At 44.3% G+C, this 17,385-nt stretch overlaps 1 protein-coding gene across 13 annotated transcripts in view; it reads right to left on the reverse strand.

Annotated features, from left to right (window-relative positions):
- Tenm4 (teneurin transmembrane protein 4) overlaps nucleotides 1–17,385 on the reverse strand; it is a 753,505-nt gene that overhangs the window by 69,069 nt on the left and 667,051 nt on the right. For all 13 annotated transcript variants that reach the window (XM_071616542.1, XM_071616552.1, XM_071616550.1 and 10 more), the window contains one exon: nucleotides 14,840–15,056. In XM_071616542.1, coding sequence (XP_071472643.1) covers nucleotides 14,840–15,056 — 217 coding nt within the window. The remainder of the gene's footprint in view (nucleotides 1–14,839; nucleotides 15,057–17,385) is intronic.

Genomic DNA, 17,385 nt, shown 5'->3' on the forward strand with positions numbered 1-17,385 from the left:
TGAATGTACAAGAAAGTGAACAGGATAGAGGGTACTTGCTTTCATCTGGCATTAGTGAGAGAAGGGTAGATGTAGCATTCCCATGGGATGGATTCTGGAACCTGTCATCTCTCCCAGCAATCCACCCGGCCCCATTCTTCCTCTGTATTCTAGTCAGCAAACCACATGCTTTAACTGAACATCGTGCCAGGCAAATGTTGCTTTGTGCCCCTGTGTCACTATAATGCTCTTCTGTCTGCCTAAAATGTCATTTCTTTTTTTTTCTTTATTTATTTTTATTTTTTTAAAAATTTTTTTATTGTTGGCTGTTCAAAACATTACATAGTTCTTGATATATCATATTTCACACTTTGATTCAAGTGGGTTATGAGCTCCCATTTTTACCCCATATACAGATTGCAGAATCACATCAGTTACACATCCATTGATTTACATATTGCCATACTAGTGTCTGTTGTGTTCTGCTGCCTTTCCTATCCTCTACTATCCCCTCTCCCCTCCCCTCCCCTCCCCTCTTCTCTCTCTGCCCCCTCTACTGACATTCATTTGTCCCCCTTGTATTATTTTTCCCTTTCCCCTCACTTCCTCTTGTATGTACTTTTGTATAACTCTGAGGGTCTCCTTCCATTTCCATGCAATTTCCCTTCTCTCTCCCTTTCCCTCCCACCTCTCATCCCTGTTTAATGTTAATCTTCTTCTCATGCTCTTCGACCCTACTCTGTTCTTAGTTACTCTCCTTATATCAAAGAAGACATTTGGCATTTGTTTTTTAGGGATTGGCTAGCTTCACTTAGCATAATCTGCTCTAATGCCATCCATTTCCCTGTAAATTCTATGATTTTGTCACTAAAATGTCATTTCTGTAGCCCCTTCCCGACATTCTCATTCCTAAAGACCCACTTCAAGTGATAATTCTTCCCTGAAATCGTTCTTGATGTCCCTAATCAGAACCAGACCCTCTGACCCTCAAAACCTGATACAAACACCTTTAGACCATATACTTTTTTTTTTTTTGTCTCCAACAGAACCTGAGCTCTTTGAGGGCAGAGTCAAGTTCTCTTCCTTTCTTTTTCTCTATCTATAGTGCCTGTACTATACCTAACAAGTACTAGGTCATAGTTGGAAAAAAAAAAAAAGTGTGTGGGGGGGATTGAGCAAATAAGTGGGAAATAGAACCTTTATACGGATGACTTTTATAAATATCCCAATGTGGAAAACAAAGGAAAAGAAGATCTTCTCTACATGAAGCAGAGGCAAAGGCCTCTTCCTTTGGGTTGGTTCTGAAGATCACTCTGGGGAGTCTTAGTGTTTGGAGAAGGGAGCTAGAAAATCATGGGGCTAGTGGAACCTCTTACTTTATAGAAGAGGAAATGAAGAGGTTACGTTATTTGGTCAAAGACATGTAGGAAGTGGTATTGTAGCTTGGCATGACTTGGGGCCTTACAACTCTGGGTCCAGTGTTAGACCAGCCTATTTGCCATGGGCAATTGGTGGGAATGAATGTGCTGGTTTCTGTCAGCATCCTAAGGATCAGGACACTGGAGACCCAGCCCTCGATGACAAGACAAGTCTGAGGAAAAGATGCTCATATCACTGTGCTCAAAAAAAGAGAGAAGGCTTTTTTTCTGGCCAAGGGAAAAACCACTGATGAGGCCCACGGGCATTCATGAAGAAAGATCTCAAACTTTGTCCTTGCCTTATTAGGTACCCACATCTCTACCTTCCTAGAGTGATAAACTTTTCTCTGTTTGATGAGAAAAGCAATTAACACCAGGCTTGTAAGCAGCTGGTCTCACTAGTGTCAGCTTGTCCTTTCTGAAGGCAAGAACAACTACCCACAATGCATCAGGCACCCCACCCCCACCCCACCTCACTCCCCACAATCTGGTTAAAGCTAATTCAGTCAGTGGTTTCCTTCCGAGGCCCTTGGTCTAAATGCAATTACATGACAAACAAGTTAAGCAGGCGAAACTCAGCAAAGACTTTTAGTCCTGCTCTGAAGGTCTCCCAATATATTTATGTAAAATTATCTCTCTACTAATGGGAAAGATTTATTCCATCAATTGTATTCAGCTGGTACTGAGAGAGGCTTTCTTTAATGGAGGACAATTGAATTTCTTATTGCAGGAACTTTGTCCTTCCAGAGAATTACTAACAGATCTTATCCCCTGATGTTGGCTTCTAGCCAGCCTTCTCCTGACATACGTATCTTCAGATTCTGCCTAGACAATAATCAGCCCTCTGGGGATGGTTTCCTTTTGGGAGCTACCCTGGCTGCTGCTCCTTATGTACATGCAGGCCAGCATCTTCTGATTTATCTCTCTTTGGGGATTTTCCAATAATTGGAAATCATTAAATCAGCACCATTTTGCTATCATGTAGCCTCAAATTCTGCAAGCCAGAGTAGATGAAATTTTAGCTTAGGCTCCTGTGAATTGCTTTTGGATTCTGGAGAAAATTAAGTCAACTCTATGTACCCCTGTAGACCACAGAGGCATTATGTCAAAACAGGCATTTGGCTCAGGAATCAAGTCCTAGAGAAAAACACTTCCATCCCCCTCTATTTGACCATGATTTTCAGTTGTCAAGAAACCCAAGTTTAACAGAAAGCCTTTCCTGGGACAAAGAAGCTGGAGGTGGGGAAGGTAGTTCTGTAGAGGCCTCTGAAATGTGTCTTGTACCATTTGCTTTTGTCTAGGGAGGTTTGAAGAGATGTGGAGTTCTCCTATGCTTCATGCATTTATTTATTTGATGCTACCAGTGGTATACTGGTAAGTCTGTTTAACAGTAGACTTGGGAGGAAAAATAAAGAAAGGAAGGAAGGAAGGAAGGAAGACAGACAAAAAAGGAAGGAAGGAAGGAAAGAATACAGAAAGGAAGAAAGAAAAAGAGTGTGACCTGTAGCATTTGCCCATTGCTGTGGTGTAAATACTCCCATCATCGCTGATTTCAGGCTACCAACAGATGCCACTGAATACAGAGCTGGAGGGAGATGCACAGAAGGCCACTATGTAGTATTCCCACCATAGAGATACAAATAAATAGTCCCAAATAACCTCAAAAGCAAAGATAATTATAAAATACATTGAAATATTTAGGAAGTGGCAAATTTTGAGTATTTATAAGCTTTTAGTGTAATTTAATTTTATATGATTTAATTATTAATAGTGACTGGTATTGCAGCCAGTCTAAAGAACTCCTAAGCACTTACTAATCAGTTCTTGTGAGCTGGTAAGAGCTGGCACACTACCAGAGCATTGACCCCACATTTAGGATTAGGTATTTGCTTAGTGTTGAGGATGTGGCTAAGATATAGCTGCTGTTTTATATGTGCGTGTCCATAGTAGAAGACCACCTTGTTGAGAAACCACTGCGGTGAGGAGCTAATCGATGTCTCCAAGTCACCTTCCCAGATAGCTCACATGATCCTCTTACCACTAGTCCCACATTTGACCTGTTTTATTATCTTTTGGTCACTGTCTTGGCATAACAGTTTGGGGTGCTATTTTCTACTCAAGCTTAGAGTCTCTTCTATACCGTTATTACCTCAGTAGGTTGTTATCAAATCTTCCTGGCACAACTAATCACCCTCTCTTCTGGACTTCTCTATACTTATTAAGTATTTCTCCATTCTGTGAGCATCTAGGATTATATCATTCACCTTCACAAAGTTGTCTCATGTGCTTACATGTGAAGTAGATGAGGACTGGGACCTCATCTCCAGTGCCTAGGGTAAGCATGGGATATTGTTGCCTTTTCACTGATAATGATCAAGAAACTGAAACTCAGAAATCTTGTTCAAGGTCACCCAGAGAGAAACTCAATTGTCTGAGTTGCCTCTCAAAACTTGGACTTCTTACATCCAAGTCCTTTCTGTTAGTACTGTGTCTAGATCTGCAGTTGTTAAAATTCACTTAAAAAACAAAAAACAAAACAAAAAAAGCAGGCTCCTACCATGAGATGAGTCAGGTGCCATGTTAGGTGCTAGAGTTATAGAAGTGCATGAATCACAGTCCCCAGTTACTGGTAAAAAGCTCACAAAAGCTTATTTGAAATGCCCTAGTGTAGTTGTCTCCAGCGTCAGGGAGTCAACACATGGGTTTGGCATATGTCAGGCAGCTGGGATACAAAACAAGCAATTAGGCTAGGCGAACTCTGCCAGGAGGGAGTGTTCATGCCAGGCCAGGGGGGTGTCAAACAACCTGGCATTAGTCCAGCTATGCTCAGAGCCTGACTGAGGTACCCTTGCTGATGGCAATGAGGGAGAAGATACGCTTGACTGCTTCCTGAGGACAGTAGCCAGGTTTTGTTGGAGATAAGGCCATCACAAAATGGAATCAAGCAAATAAAAAGCCAACTGCCACTGTCACTCAGGAAGAAGACACAGAAGAACACTTCCAAGTTCTGGCCTTGGTATGACCTTGGAGAGTCATCAGAACTCTCTGAATGCCCATTCTCTCATCTGTCAAGAGCACTGAAGTTTTCCCCAACCTGGTATAAAACAAAATCCAATGCCTTCTGGGCTTGGATTTAGAATTAAGAATTTATGATCATTTTAATCTGGTGCTACCTGATCCAGCTCAAGTAGCTCTACTACAAGCAGCTTCAGAATTTTGGTAGAGTTCAATACAATGTTTATATCTCTTTCTGAATTGTTCTCTTTATCTGGATCTTTCTACTTGTTCACTTGAAGACTGCCTGCCCAGCCCTCAGGACCCAGCTGGAGCATTCGTTAAACAGCACACACTTCTGCCCCTTTCTAGGCTACTTTTGCGCAAACTGAGTGCTACCATATAATCAGGACAATCTTTTCTCCCCCAGAAGACCCTTGAAGATGGGACCAACCACATCTCCCTCACTGAGCTATTCCTGGCATTGGGCATGATGCTCATTTCTCACTGGGCAAAGGAAAACCTCTATATCAGGTGTTAGCCTTAGAGTTTAAATGTGGGATATAGTGTAAGTTCATAATAGATTATTTACTGAATAAATAAAGATGTGATGTGTTTCTGTTACTTAAGGTGAGGGTGATGTCAGAGGACTTTGAGCTACTTGACCTTGTCAGGGATATGGTTAAGGGTGTAAGGGCTGGGTCTTTCTGTGTGGCCAGCCCAAACTGCCTCCCAGGGCTAGGAACTCCACCCGGAAGGCTCACTTGGCTTCAGCTAGCATGTTTTATATGACAAACTTTAAAAAAAGGTCAGAAGTTAAGTTAAATTCATGATTCAAGGTATATATTGAATTCTTGTATATATTGTACAATAAGATAAAGAAGAGTGAGAGGAGAAAAATTGCAGATTTCATTTTTTGTTGTTGTTATTAAATGAAGGCAGCTAATTAATCCAAGTCTCATTATCCCTAATGTGGGGCACCTACAGAAAATTAAATTGAGCAGTGAATATATCATTTATAGTAACTTTTGAAATAAATTTTGTTTTTAGAGCTCTATTCTTTCGATAAAAGTAACAGGTGAAGGACATATAAATTCTAGATTCCCAACCTATTTTTTTTGGGTGGGGGGGTGTACTAGGGATTGAATTCAGGAGCACTCGACCACTGAGCCACATTTTGTATTTTTTTTAGAGACAGGGTCTTACTGAGTTGCTTAGTGCCTCGCCATTGCTGAGGCTGGCTTTGAACTTGTGATCCTCCTGTCTCAGCCTCCCTAGCAGCTGGGATTATAGGTCTGCATCACCATGTCAGGCCCCAACCTATTTTTTTTTAAAATTTATTTTATTTTTTTTTAAATAAACGACTGCAGAATGCATTATAATTCTTATTACACATATAGAGCACAATTTTTCATCTTTGTATATAAAGTATGTTCATGCCAATTCATGTCTTTATACATGTAATTTTTTTTTGCATTTAATGCTCCTATCTCATTGAAATATCTGTAGAATTAAAAACTTGGAACTTAATGAGTTAAGCTGGTATTCAGGAGACTAGAAAAATTACTTGAAGTTGAGGTGGCAAATAATAATGGTGATCTTCCTCTGCTTGAAAACATTTGCTACTCCATGCTGTTATTGGTTATGTAAATCACTCCTTTGCATGATATACTTTAAATGGATTTATATGCCTGACTTGTACAAACCCTTAAAATGTTTTCTGTAAACTCGTGCTGATTAAATGGGATTCTTCAAGCCTCTACCACAATTTATCCAAAGTCTTGTAGAATGTTACCTTAGTCCAGATGGGAAGTCCCACTTGACAGCCTGTCAAATTACCAACACTGGGGTGGGGGTGACTCCACTCTCCACTCTGCAGCTTCTAAGAGATCTTTTGACTGGCCTCACAGTTCTCCACGTAATGCTCCAACTCAGTTTCCTGTCCAGCAGCACCTATTTCTGTTTTGTTTTCACTGTATTCTTAGCAGAGGATCCATAAATATTTGTTAAATAACTAACAAAAAAATTAGATCCAGTTCCTAGCTTTGAAAAATTCAATATCCTAGAATATACTTTGATTGCCAAGAAATCCTTTCATATTGAACCTGAAGCTAGTAAGAATAAAAATGGTGCTAACCAGTCCTTCCAATATGATGGTAACCAAGACACCCCACAGTTAGGACAGGGGATCAGACTCTGCCCACATGCCCAACTCTTGGTTTTCCACTGGAATTGGCTGTTTAGACTCCACCAGAAGTTTCCAGGTGACTTGTTGGATACATGGAATACACATTAGAGGGACGCTTACAAAAAAGCTTAGCCCCTCAGACCATTGTGTGTATGTTTCAGAAGAGGAAAGAGGAAATCCACAGATTCCTTCAGATTGATAGGAGGAGTATAACTTTTAAGCAGAGTGGTCTTCAGTGTGACTGAGTCCAGACTCCTCATTTACAATCGAGGAAGTGATCTCTGATCTCTGCAGGGGGTGGGGGTGGGGTGGGGTCAGTACTTCTTTTCATCACCTGTTGAAGCTGGAGCACCCCCAACTCTGCCTTGGAACCATGACACCACCTAGGGTCACATGATGACAAGATAGCCTAGCAACTTCTAGTGTGCTTAGGGACCATAGGCTATGCCTCCTGGAGAGCCCAGAAGCCATTGCTCTGTGGCTTCCTACCTTAATGTGGCTACTGAGATCCTGCAGGCACTGAGGGAATGTGAGTTTCCAGGCTGTAGCTCCAGCCACCCAAGCCTGGGGACAACAAGGTGCTGACTGCTGATGCTTTGAGTCTTCTCCCACAGAAAATCTTTAGGAATAATTTCTTTTGGGGGGCAAAGGTGTATATAAGAATTGAGTCCTTAGCTGTTCACAGCACATGTTCCAATGTTTCCAGAGAAGTGAGCCCCTGGTTGTGTCAAGCCTGCAGAGTTAGACCAGGGTGCACTCACATGGCCCCAACATGGTGGGAGGAAGAGGCAGAGGACAGGAGAGGCAAGCAGGGCGGATTCTCTGGCTTCTGCCACAATGCTACGCAGAGGTCATATCTCTCCATGTCACAGAACCCCACTATGGGACTCACTCAGCCCACTCTTGATGCCTCTGGGAGCCAGGTAGGCAGGGGAGTTGTAGGCCCTGACCCTACATCTTCCACTGAGGACATTATGAATGTGAAGCATAGCTCTCCAAATATTTTAACTTATTACTTAAAGTTCATCAGTGTCTGATGGAAATACACGGACTTACAAACACCAGAACTATAGTTTGAGAAATAAAAACTCTTATTTAGGACTCCAGGGTCTTCAGGACTCAGACTAGTTACTAACTTGCTGGGCCAAGGCTCTCTCTAGCCTTCACCTTTCTCTAGACTTTCTTCCATGCAGGACTGATGATCTCAAGGGCCCATTCCCATGGGGCTAGGACATTTGTGTCAGTTACCTTACTATGCTTATGCTGCCACTGAAGATTCCCACTTCCTCTCAGTTCTCCTGGTGCCACTAAAACCTACATAAATATGAATGCTGTTGCTGATGCTAATACAAACACTATTGCTATTAGTAATAATGGCCGCTGAGACTTACTGAAAACTTACTGCCCTGATACCTAAATGTTTTTTATATCTCATTTAATCTTTACAACATCTCTTTGATGAATGGATTAGGATCCTCATATGATAAAGGAGAAGATCAAGATACAGAGAAATTAAAAGATGTGTTCAAGGCCACACAGCTAGCAAATAGTGAGGCTGGGCTTGAAGCTTAGACTATTGACTCTGAGCTAATTCTCCTCAGCCCGAAGCCTGACTGTATATTATGTTGTACAGTTAGGGCCACCTGGGAATGTAGGGTGCAGTAGAACCACACTGTATAGATTGTGGAATGAGGATACTGAGCTGGGAGCATGCAGATGCAACAGAGAACAGACACTCAGCATGCGGGCTCTAGTGTCAGTGGAGCAAGGCTTCTCATGCTAGCTCTGCCACTTGCAAGCCATTCTGACCTTGGCCAGGTGATTGAACTTCTCTGTGCCTCAGTATTTATTGCTCTAAAACAAGGGTGAAAAATACCATCCCAGTGTCCTATGGCCTGGGGAAGACTTAAGACATATCACTACTTAACGAAACTTACAAAGCATTTAAAAAATGCCAGACACGTAGCACATCCATGGTCAATGTCAGGTGTTATTACTGAGTGGATGCTATGTACCAGCCATTGTATTTCTGGATATTGTATTTTATTTAATCTTCAGAACAACTTGGTAGGGTGGAAATTAGTCACTCCACATTATAGAGGAGGAAACTGAGCCTCCCTTGCCCATGGACTTGATCCAGGTCCTCTCTCTCTAAACCCCACGTTGTTTCTGTGTCACCACAGCATGCTCTGCTAATGCTTCCTGTGATGGACAGGGGGAAATGCCTAAGTTACAAAACAAACAGGGATTGTAATTCGTTTTTGAAATCAATAAAGGTCTGATCAAGTGACAGAGGAGGAGTTGCGAGCTGCTCATCAGGATGATGTGGCAAGTCACTGCCTGAATCCTCAACTGAGTTCATCTGGCTGCTTTATCATCATGGACATTCATTTCAATGTGGGGAGGGATTTTTAAAAAACCAACATGAATAATATATAACGGCTGACATTTTGGAGGAAGCAGGATCTCTACCTCCTTCCATCTTCCATCAGGTGATTTATCATTGCCTTTTTTTTCTCTTCTTCTTTTTCTTTTTCTTTTTTTTTTTTACACTGATGGGGCGGCCTGTCAGCTCAGCTTGTTCTGAAAATGCAGGAGTGTAATTCAATAATAAACTCACCTAGAGGCCAGCTGTCAGGAAGTTGGTGTTTATTTGAAGTCCATTAGATGATCTCTACTGCTTGGTCTCTCCCAGAGCTCTCAGAAGGCTAAGGCCTGGGGCAGGGGGGATGGGGGTTTGGGATGGGGAAGCAAATGCCCTTTGTAGCTGCTGTGCCACCGGCACTGGTGTATGGGTTACTTCTGCAGTGGGCCAGTAAAAAATGAGATCATAGACATGATTATTTCTTCCTCCTTTTCATGATTTTTTTTCCTCTTGCAAACTCTTGCTTTCAAAGTTCCCAGGAACTTTGTGCCTTTTAAAAGGCCATGAAAGAAGTTCTGAAGGCTGCCATGGCATCAAGGTTATTTAACTTCTGTTTAGAGTTGATTTCGAATCCTAAGATGAAATGCTAGCCCTGTTTGTGGACAGGTGAGGAGGATCAGATCTTTCTGAGTTCCTGCCTCTAAATGACCCTGGCCTTCTATTCCCATATGTTCCTCTTTCTCCCATGTGTTCCCTTTGCTTACAATGACCATATGCCCCCAAACCCCTAAGCCCGCCTTGATCTCAAATGTTAGAACATATCTCCTGACTTTTGTTTTATAAAATAATATCACCATAATTATCCACCTGTTCCATTAAAATTCTCTCATTCTCTGATTATCCTGGAAAGTCATGTTGTTGCTCATGCTGGTTCCTTAATTTGTAATGAAATTGTAAATCCTGGTGTGGCTAAAATCCACAGTAAGCAATGCAGTTTATCCCATAACACACACACACGCACACCACCACCACCACCACCTCCACCAAAATATTCGATGAAATATATATTTTTACAGAATTGCTGATATTTTCCATTCATTCTACCCCATTCCATTTAAACTTACTTTTAAAAAAAGTAGTTTCAACCCACTAAGTTGAATTCATGATGCACTAATGGGTTGTTGTGACCTGTATTTTAATAAATAATGTTTTAATGGCCAACCTTCTCACTGAAATCTTTGTCTCAGGTCCAAGCCATAGGCTGCCTGAAATCTTCATTCCTTCATTAATTTTCAACAACCAACATCTGCTATTGTCTGCCCTGGGCTGCCCTGTATTGTGTGCTGAGAAACAAAACCACATTAGAGGCAGCGCCCATGTGTGGGCTCAAGGAGAGGCATTTGCAGTTGGAGACATGGCTCCATTTTTGAGCTCTGAGCACTTTGTCCCTCCTTCTCTTCAGGCCCCCAGCAGGGTCTGACTGGCTCCTTGATCCACTCTATCATTCCTTGCGGCTCACTCTGCACCAACCCCTCCATTGGCACTGAGCATCCAGTGACAAAAGAGGAACAGACCCACGAAGGGCCCCCAAAGAAATGGGGTGAGACGCATGTCTTATTCCTCCATTCCTGGGGCAAAGTTTTGGTGGTTCTGTCCCTCTCCAAGCCTACCTAGTCTCTCCTTCTCATAGGATCTGATCCCCACTACAGGACACCACCTCTTCCTGCTTCCTTTCTCTGATGTTCCCTTCGGGGGCCCCTCCCCTTAGTCTTCCCCCCCCCCTTCGTTTATTTAGTTTTTTTATTTTTATTTTTTTAATGTGGAGCTGGGGATCAAACCCAGTGCCTCACACATGCTAGGCTAGCGCTCTACCACTGAGCCACCATCTACCATCCTCTCTTCTTAGTGTTAATAGTAGGCACCTTTCATTGCATTCTGCCCATGACTGCAGGGGAGACAGGTATTTCACCCGGCAAATGCCCAGGCACCCAGGCCAGGAGAGAAAAATAGTATTCAAGCTACTTCATCTGGTGACAGTGATACCCATGCCTGATATGTCCCTTTCTACCTTGGATCAGCTGAGGCCATTGCACCTCTGCCACTTTATATGGCAGCAAGGAACAGCAGGGTCAGAATGTCAGAGCTGTTGTATTCATGAGACCTGTCCTGAGTGTGTGCTCTGAGCCAGGCCTCATGCTGGGCTCTAGGGACACAGATGCACTAGAATGGGTCTCTGATGGAGGCTGTCCTCACTGAAAGTCTACCTGGCAGTACTTCTGCCTTGTTCTGAGTCAGCCTCTGGTCTCCTCCATGGATGCCAGCTGGATCAGAGCACACTGTGCTTGACTGGGGCCCTCACATCCCAAGAGATGCTACCCATCCCTCCCCGAGACCGTCCCTGTTCCCTCACCTCTGGCACCAGTGGAGGTACTGAACAGAAGCATGGGACTCCTGCCACCTCATGTAATTCCTGGTATCATGTGTCTCTTTGGAGAACCTCCTGCCCAGCCTCCGAGGACATCCTGGACTCTGAGAGCTGGCCCTCTGGCATCTACCACTGAAGGGTGGTCCAGCCAGTTCTAAGGCCTGGGCTTGAATTCCTTACCCTAGAGACTCCCTGGACCTGACCTATGGCTGGGAATCTACAGAGTGAAGGACTACACCTCTGAGGCTCGCCTTTCCTGACGGTCTCAGGAGTGCTGTTGGGTTTCTGGGTATCAGCCTGCATCTTGGAGCCCGTTAAATGGAATCCCAGACATTATTGCACAGCATATGGGGTGTAGGAGGATATAGGGTTTTGTCCCTCAGATACAGGCCTTGTTATTGTCACACACAGGCACTGAGTCAGGTCTGCCTGTCCATCATAAATTCCACTTCTGGAGAAGTGCCTCCGGATTCCTCTCTAACAAGGACCCTGCTGACAGCTGACTGGGAAGAATGTGGCCTTTTTTTCTTCCTCAAATAATGATTCAATAGTCTAAACCTGGCTCTTCTCTGGATGACTGTTGGACTTTCCTAGAGGGCAGGTTAGTATCAAGTCTTTCTTCCAATTAAGAAAGTGGAATTGGAAACTCATTTTAATATCATCATCATCATCATCAGCAGCAGCAGCAGCAGCAGCAGCAGTACCACCACCATCATCTTGTAATTAGCAAATATTTCTGTGTAGCAGGTACTAGGTTGAGCCTTTATGCAATTTTTCTCCCATTTAATCCTTATGGCAACACTGTAATATAGATTTTATCACTCCAATCTTACAGTTGAAGAGACCAGAGCTCTGAGAGGTTAAGGAATTTTCCCAAGGACACACAGTCTAAACCAGGTTTGTCTGATTCCAAGGCTTGTTCTATACTCACTGTGACATGCTGCCACTATTAAAACCATCATTTATTGATCACCTGCAAAATACTCAGTCCTGGTTTAGGTGCTTTATTTTAGTTAATAAACATGCACTAGAATGGGTCTCTGATGTAACTTTTATGTAACTAGTTACTATTATTGCAACTCATAGCTAGAGGCCACTACACAAAAGTTATATCATTTCCTCAAGGTCACACAGCTAGGGGAGGTAAATCCAGGGCTGAAATGCTGGGCTGTTCCTGTTAGACCCCACTCCCCTACCTCAGAGGAAAAACATCAATGGCTTGAACTTGCTAACCGACTTGACTTACCCCAACTGTGCTTCTGTACTTCTGGCACGGATCAAGGACACCAAATAGATGGCCTAACAAGAAGGGCATCTGGTGCCTCATGTTTCTAGGTTATTAGTCACCTCGGCTGGTTTTACATAGAGTCTGTTTGAGGATCCTAATTGACAGACAGCTGTCTCTTCTGAATCTACATCCTCTGGTGAGGAGCAGAGACATAATGATTTAGACAAATGTTAGGTAAAAGGAATTTTTACAGTAACATTCTGGAAGCTTCTATTATCTATTCATTTATAGAGCAAATACCATATTCTTGGCCCTGCCTGAAGTATTACAGGTTTGGAGAGATGAATGGTCCCTGCTTTCAAAGTGTATGTAATTTAACTGAAGGTGACAGCTATATAAACAATGATCTGGAGCTGACTTCTGCTTTTGCTACTCATCCGCAGTGTGATTTTCTGGCCAAGATAAATGAATAGTTTCTCTTCACTCTTTCTGCTCCTGGATCCACCACTTGATTGGCTCTGTGAATGTGAAAGGTCACCCCCTCCTCAGGTCCTCCATATGCGTGGGTCAGGTGGAAGGGTGTGCGCTGTAATGCACCTTTAAAGGTGTGACACGTGTGTTAGGCCCCCCTTGCTAGGCTCAAAGGACTCTCCCACTCACTTTTCCCAAATGCCATGCTCCTTGCAAGGACGGGCTGGGGCAGTGGAAAGGGGTAGGCTCTGACAGACCTACTAGCCTGCATCCTGGCTCCATCATGTACAGGAGTGAGGCCTTCTCCTTGGTGTCTCCAGTTACCTGGGAAGATAGGAGCCACCTCACAGGGGGCTCTCATGGCTCCTTCTTCAGTCTCTGCCACCCCAGCTCTTACATGTGCTCCTGGAGCAAGCATTCATTCATGTGCTCTTACATTCAACCAGTGCCTGTTGTTGATGGTTTTCCAAAGCAAGAACTTTAGGTCCTAACCATTGCAAGAGCTTCAGAATTATTTAAAATGATTCCCAAAGTCACACAGTCTGAGGTCATTGCACCTCTGTCCTACTGTCCCTCTTTGTCCTTCCCCTGCTTAAAGTGGAGGTTGTCTCTCACTCCCACCCTGCTCCTGCTCTCAGGTCCTTGTTCTGGTGGAGAGACCATCATCTATCTAGGCCTCCAGGAGGAGGCCCCTCTCTTCAGCACCCCTCACACCCAAGCAGTGACCAAACTCTGCTGTTGTCCCCGTTCCCACCCTTGTCAATTTCCATTGTCCCCCAAGAACAGCGACCCTCTGGCACAGAAATCATGAACATAGAAGCACACAGTCTAATTGCTAAATTAACTGTGCTGACTTGCAGAGAAAGCTCTGCATCTGGGAGGCTTCCCTACATTGGAAGACTTTCAAAAGAATTTATTATAAATTGCCCCTCTTGGATACTTCATCCTGGTTCACTGTCCTGACCTGGGGAGCAGAGGATGTTTTTTGCTGCTCCTGTTTACTGTCATGCCTCAGGGTCTTAGCACGAGCTCTTTCTTCTCCTTGGAACCCCCTCTCTCCCTTTCCTTGTTAACTATATCACAACTTTAAGACTTGGATCTTAAGTCTTGGTCTTCCGCCCACCTCAACGTACCTCCTCCTCTCTGCATCAGAGTACCCTAGGCACATATTTTTGGCCAAGTATACTGTAACTGTTCCCCCACATTTTTAATCCCTCAGTGGACTGTGAGTGACCAATACGCAGAGACTGTTCTACTCATCTCTGTGATCCCAGCATGCAACCTGGCACAGAATAGATCTCAGTAAGAAACTGTCCAACAGACGACACAACTGGAAACGGAAAGAACACGTGGGCATGTGGCCCTGGGGCAGAGGAGATGCACCCCTCCCTCAGCCTAGCAAAGTTTTCTGGAAGCTAGCTCGGAGGGTGAGCAGTGTCAAAACCCTTCAGCTCATCTGGAGACCACAGGATCAGGAAGAGCTGACTGCAAAGTGGGTATTGATCCAAGCTTCCCCTTGGACCTTTGATTTTTCACTCTTTCCATCTATCACCCAGCAGGAGCAACACAACTTTGCTCATAAAAATTCTGAATGCCTTGGATAGCAGTTTTATTAATGTGGATACCTGAGGTTGCTGTTCTGCCTCCTCTGACATTCCATCAGGAACCTTTGAGGCCCACCCTTCTGGCCTCCTCCCACCCAAAAGTAGCCCTGGAGGTGATTTGGTTCTCCCTCAGAGAGTTTCCACTGGAGCTGGGCCCATGGACTCACCCTCCATCAAAGGGGTTCTCCCCGGGGATGACGTGTGTGCTGTCCCTGCCCACGAGGAACTTGATGCGGTCATAGAAGGAGTGTAGGTTCTGCTGGGACACAGGGGCCTGTGTCTCCTGGATGATGTCCAGAGGGTCAGGGGAGCCCAGGCACAGCGGGTTGACATGACAGAGGGGCTGGAGGCAGCAGTCAGGGTCCATGCAGTCCACCAAGCCATCTGCAGGGTGACAGAGCATGTGGTTTACAGTGCTGTGTTCAGTTAGCCCTGTTTGCCTACAACGCCTGCATCCATTTCTTCCCTATGTTCTACTCACTAACTTTAAGTGCTGATATAAGCCAAAGCCTTTACTGGGCACCAAGGAGATCCAGGTACTTCAAGTCTGGCCCCAGCCCACCAATCTAATAGGAGAGACAGATAGGTAAGTGTACTGTCTTCTCTTTTTTTCTTCTTCTAAAGAGACAGCAGGAACAGTATTATGAAGGTCCAGAGGTGAGAAAATACATGGACACCTGAGTTGCCCAAGACAAGGCCCCTGGGTTGGCAGGAGCTGACTGGGCTGGGCCTGGTAGGCCAGGTTAGGGAGTGTGCACTTCATCCTCAGGACAACGGGGGACACCTAATGGGTTAAAGCAGGAGGTTAAAGTGGGATGTGCATGTTGAAGCAGAAGGGAAGTTGGAGTTCAAGGAGGAGGAGTGGCACTGAGGCTGCATAGGTGAAAAATGACAGCCTAGGCCAGCGCAGTGACAGGGGTGGCTGGAGAAGTGGATGGGTTTGAGGAGAAACTCCAGGACCTGGGGACTGCCTGGCTCTGGGTGAGGATGCGGCAATGATGATGAAGGTGTGTGGCATCTCTCCCAGCTGCCAGGTGACCACATGGCCTGAGGCCTAGTCCTCTGCCTGTGGAGGCCCAACTCCCCCTCCTGTGAGTTGCCATTTGCAGGGATTCTCTTTACTGTAGGATGGCTTCTTCAGGACTGCATTATAGCAATACCATCTTCCCAAAGTGCAAAGGAAGAAATTCTACCGGATCACAGATTTTTGACCTCATTACCCCAAAGTACTTTTACAGACACCCAATAGAATGGCTTCAAATGAGACATGATCCCAGAGAACAGTGCCCAAAGTAGGGGACAGCAAGAGTCCAGGGTGATGGTCTGGGTTTTGCAGGCAGAGTGTGATGATGTGTATTCCTGCCTGGGTTCAAATTCTGGCTTTACTGCCTATTAGCTGTTTGACTTGGGATAACTGTTTCCACCACTTTGGTCACAGATCTCTTCTGGTCATCTGTTCCACCCTTAGCACTTAGTAGGCATACTTAAAAACATGATTGTTAAATAAATAAATGAAAACTGAATGAATTTATTCACAAAGGAAGAATGGGCTGAGAATAAATGCTAGTCTATAAAAGCCAGAAAACCATATCTTTAGTCAATTCCATTAAGCAACGTGAAAGGATCATGAGACACTGAGACTGAGGCTCAAGTCCTGCTGTTGTCCCTAAGATTGATCCTGGACAAGTTCCTGTACTTAATCTCCCTGAACCCCTGTCTCCTCATTAATAATGTGGAAGTACTGCTCAGATATCCACCTCCTTCTGTCTCCATGGAGTTCATTGTATAAAGGCTACTGCATATACCTTGACTAGACTGGGGCCCTGTCCTCCTCACTAGCTGTATGGCTGCAGGCAAACTACTTAGCTGTCCTGAAGCCCAGTTTTTTTTTTTCTTTTTTTCCTTAAATAAATTAGGGACAAAAATTCCCTGCCTTTCTCTCCCATTTCTGCATGGTGTCTTAGAGCTTGTCACCTCTTTCATGGCAGCACAGTGAAAGAGCACATGGATTCCAGAGCCAGATGGTCTGGGATTCTAAAATCTGGGTTCTAAAACTTACCATTGTGTCACCGTGGGCAAGTCACTTAAACCCTCTGGTCTTGGTTTCTTACATCTCTTAATGGGGGTAATAGGAGTAAATGTCATATAGGTATTTGTTACTTATTTAAATGTGTAGTACTAGTCCACAAATAGTACCTGATACATAGTAGGTGCTTCATAAAGGTATCTTCCCTTCCTGATCCTGAACCTAGAACATGGCTCATCAGATGAAAGGCCATCCCTTCAGTCTCACCTGGCAGATTTAGTCTGGGACATGGGGGAAGGTCTCCCTTGCCCCAGCACTGTTCTGGGCCTTAACTTGTTGCTTCTGTCCCCACCCCAGATGCAACTGCCTGGCAAAGCACTGTCCTCTCCTGCAGTCGGCAGGCTCCATCACACATTCCTGGGCTGCCCCTGTCAGGCATTGCTTAAACACATAATTATAGCCCAAGCAGAGGGTTATTTGCATTCTGCTATTGATGTTAGCATGACAGATTCAGCTGCTGCATCCATAACTCTGCAGAAATGCTCCATTATTCAATCCCAGCGAGCAGGGATGTTGACCATTAAATCAGCTAGCACAATTGAAGGGCCGTGAAAAGTCATGGCTAATTTGAAATTTTATTAGCTCTTGCCTGCTCTTGTTTACCACCAAGGCAGTCCCTGGAAGCCA

The sequence above is a fragment of the Marmota flaviventris genome, chromosome 9, assembly GCF_047511675.1.
Source record: "Marmota flaviventris isolate mMarFla1 chromosome 9, mMarFla1.hap1, whole genome shotgun sequence".
Taxonomy (NCBI): domain Eukaryota; kingdom Metazoa; phylum Chordata; class Mammalia; order Rodentia; family Sciuridae; genus Marmota; species Marmota flaviventris.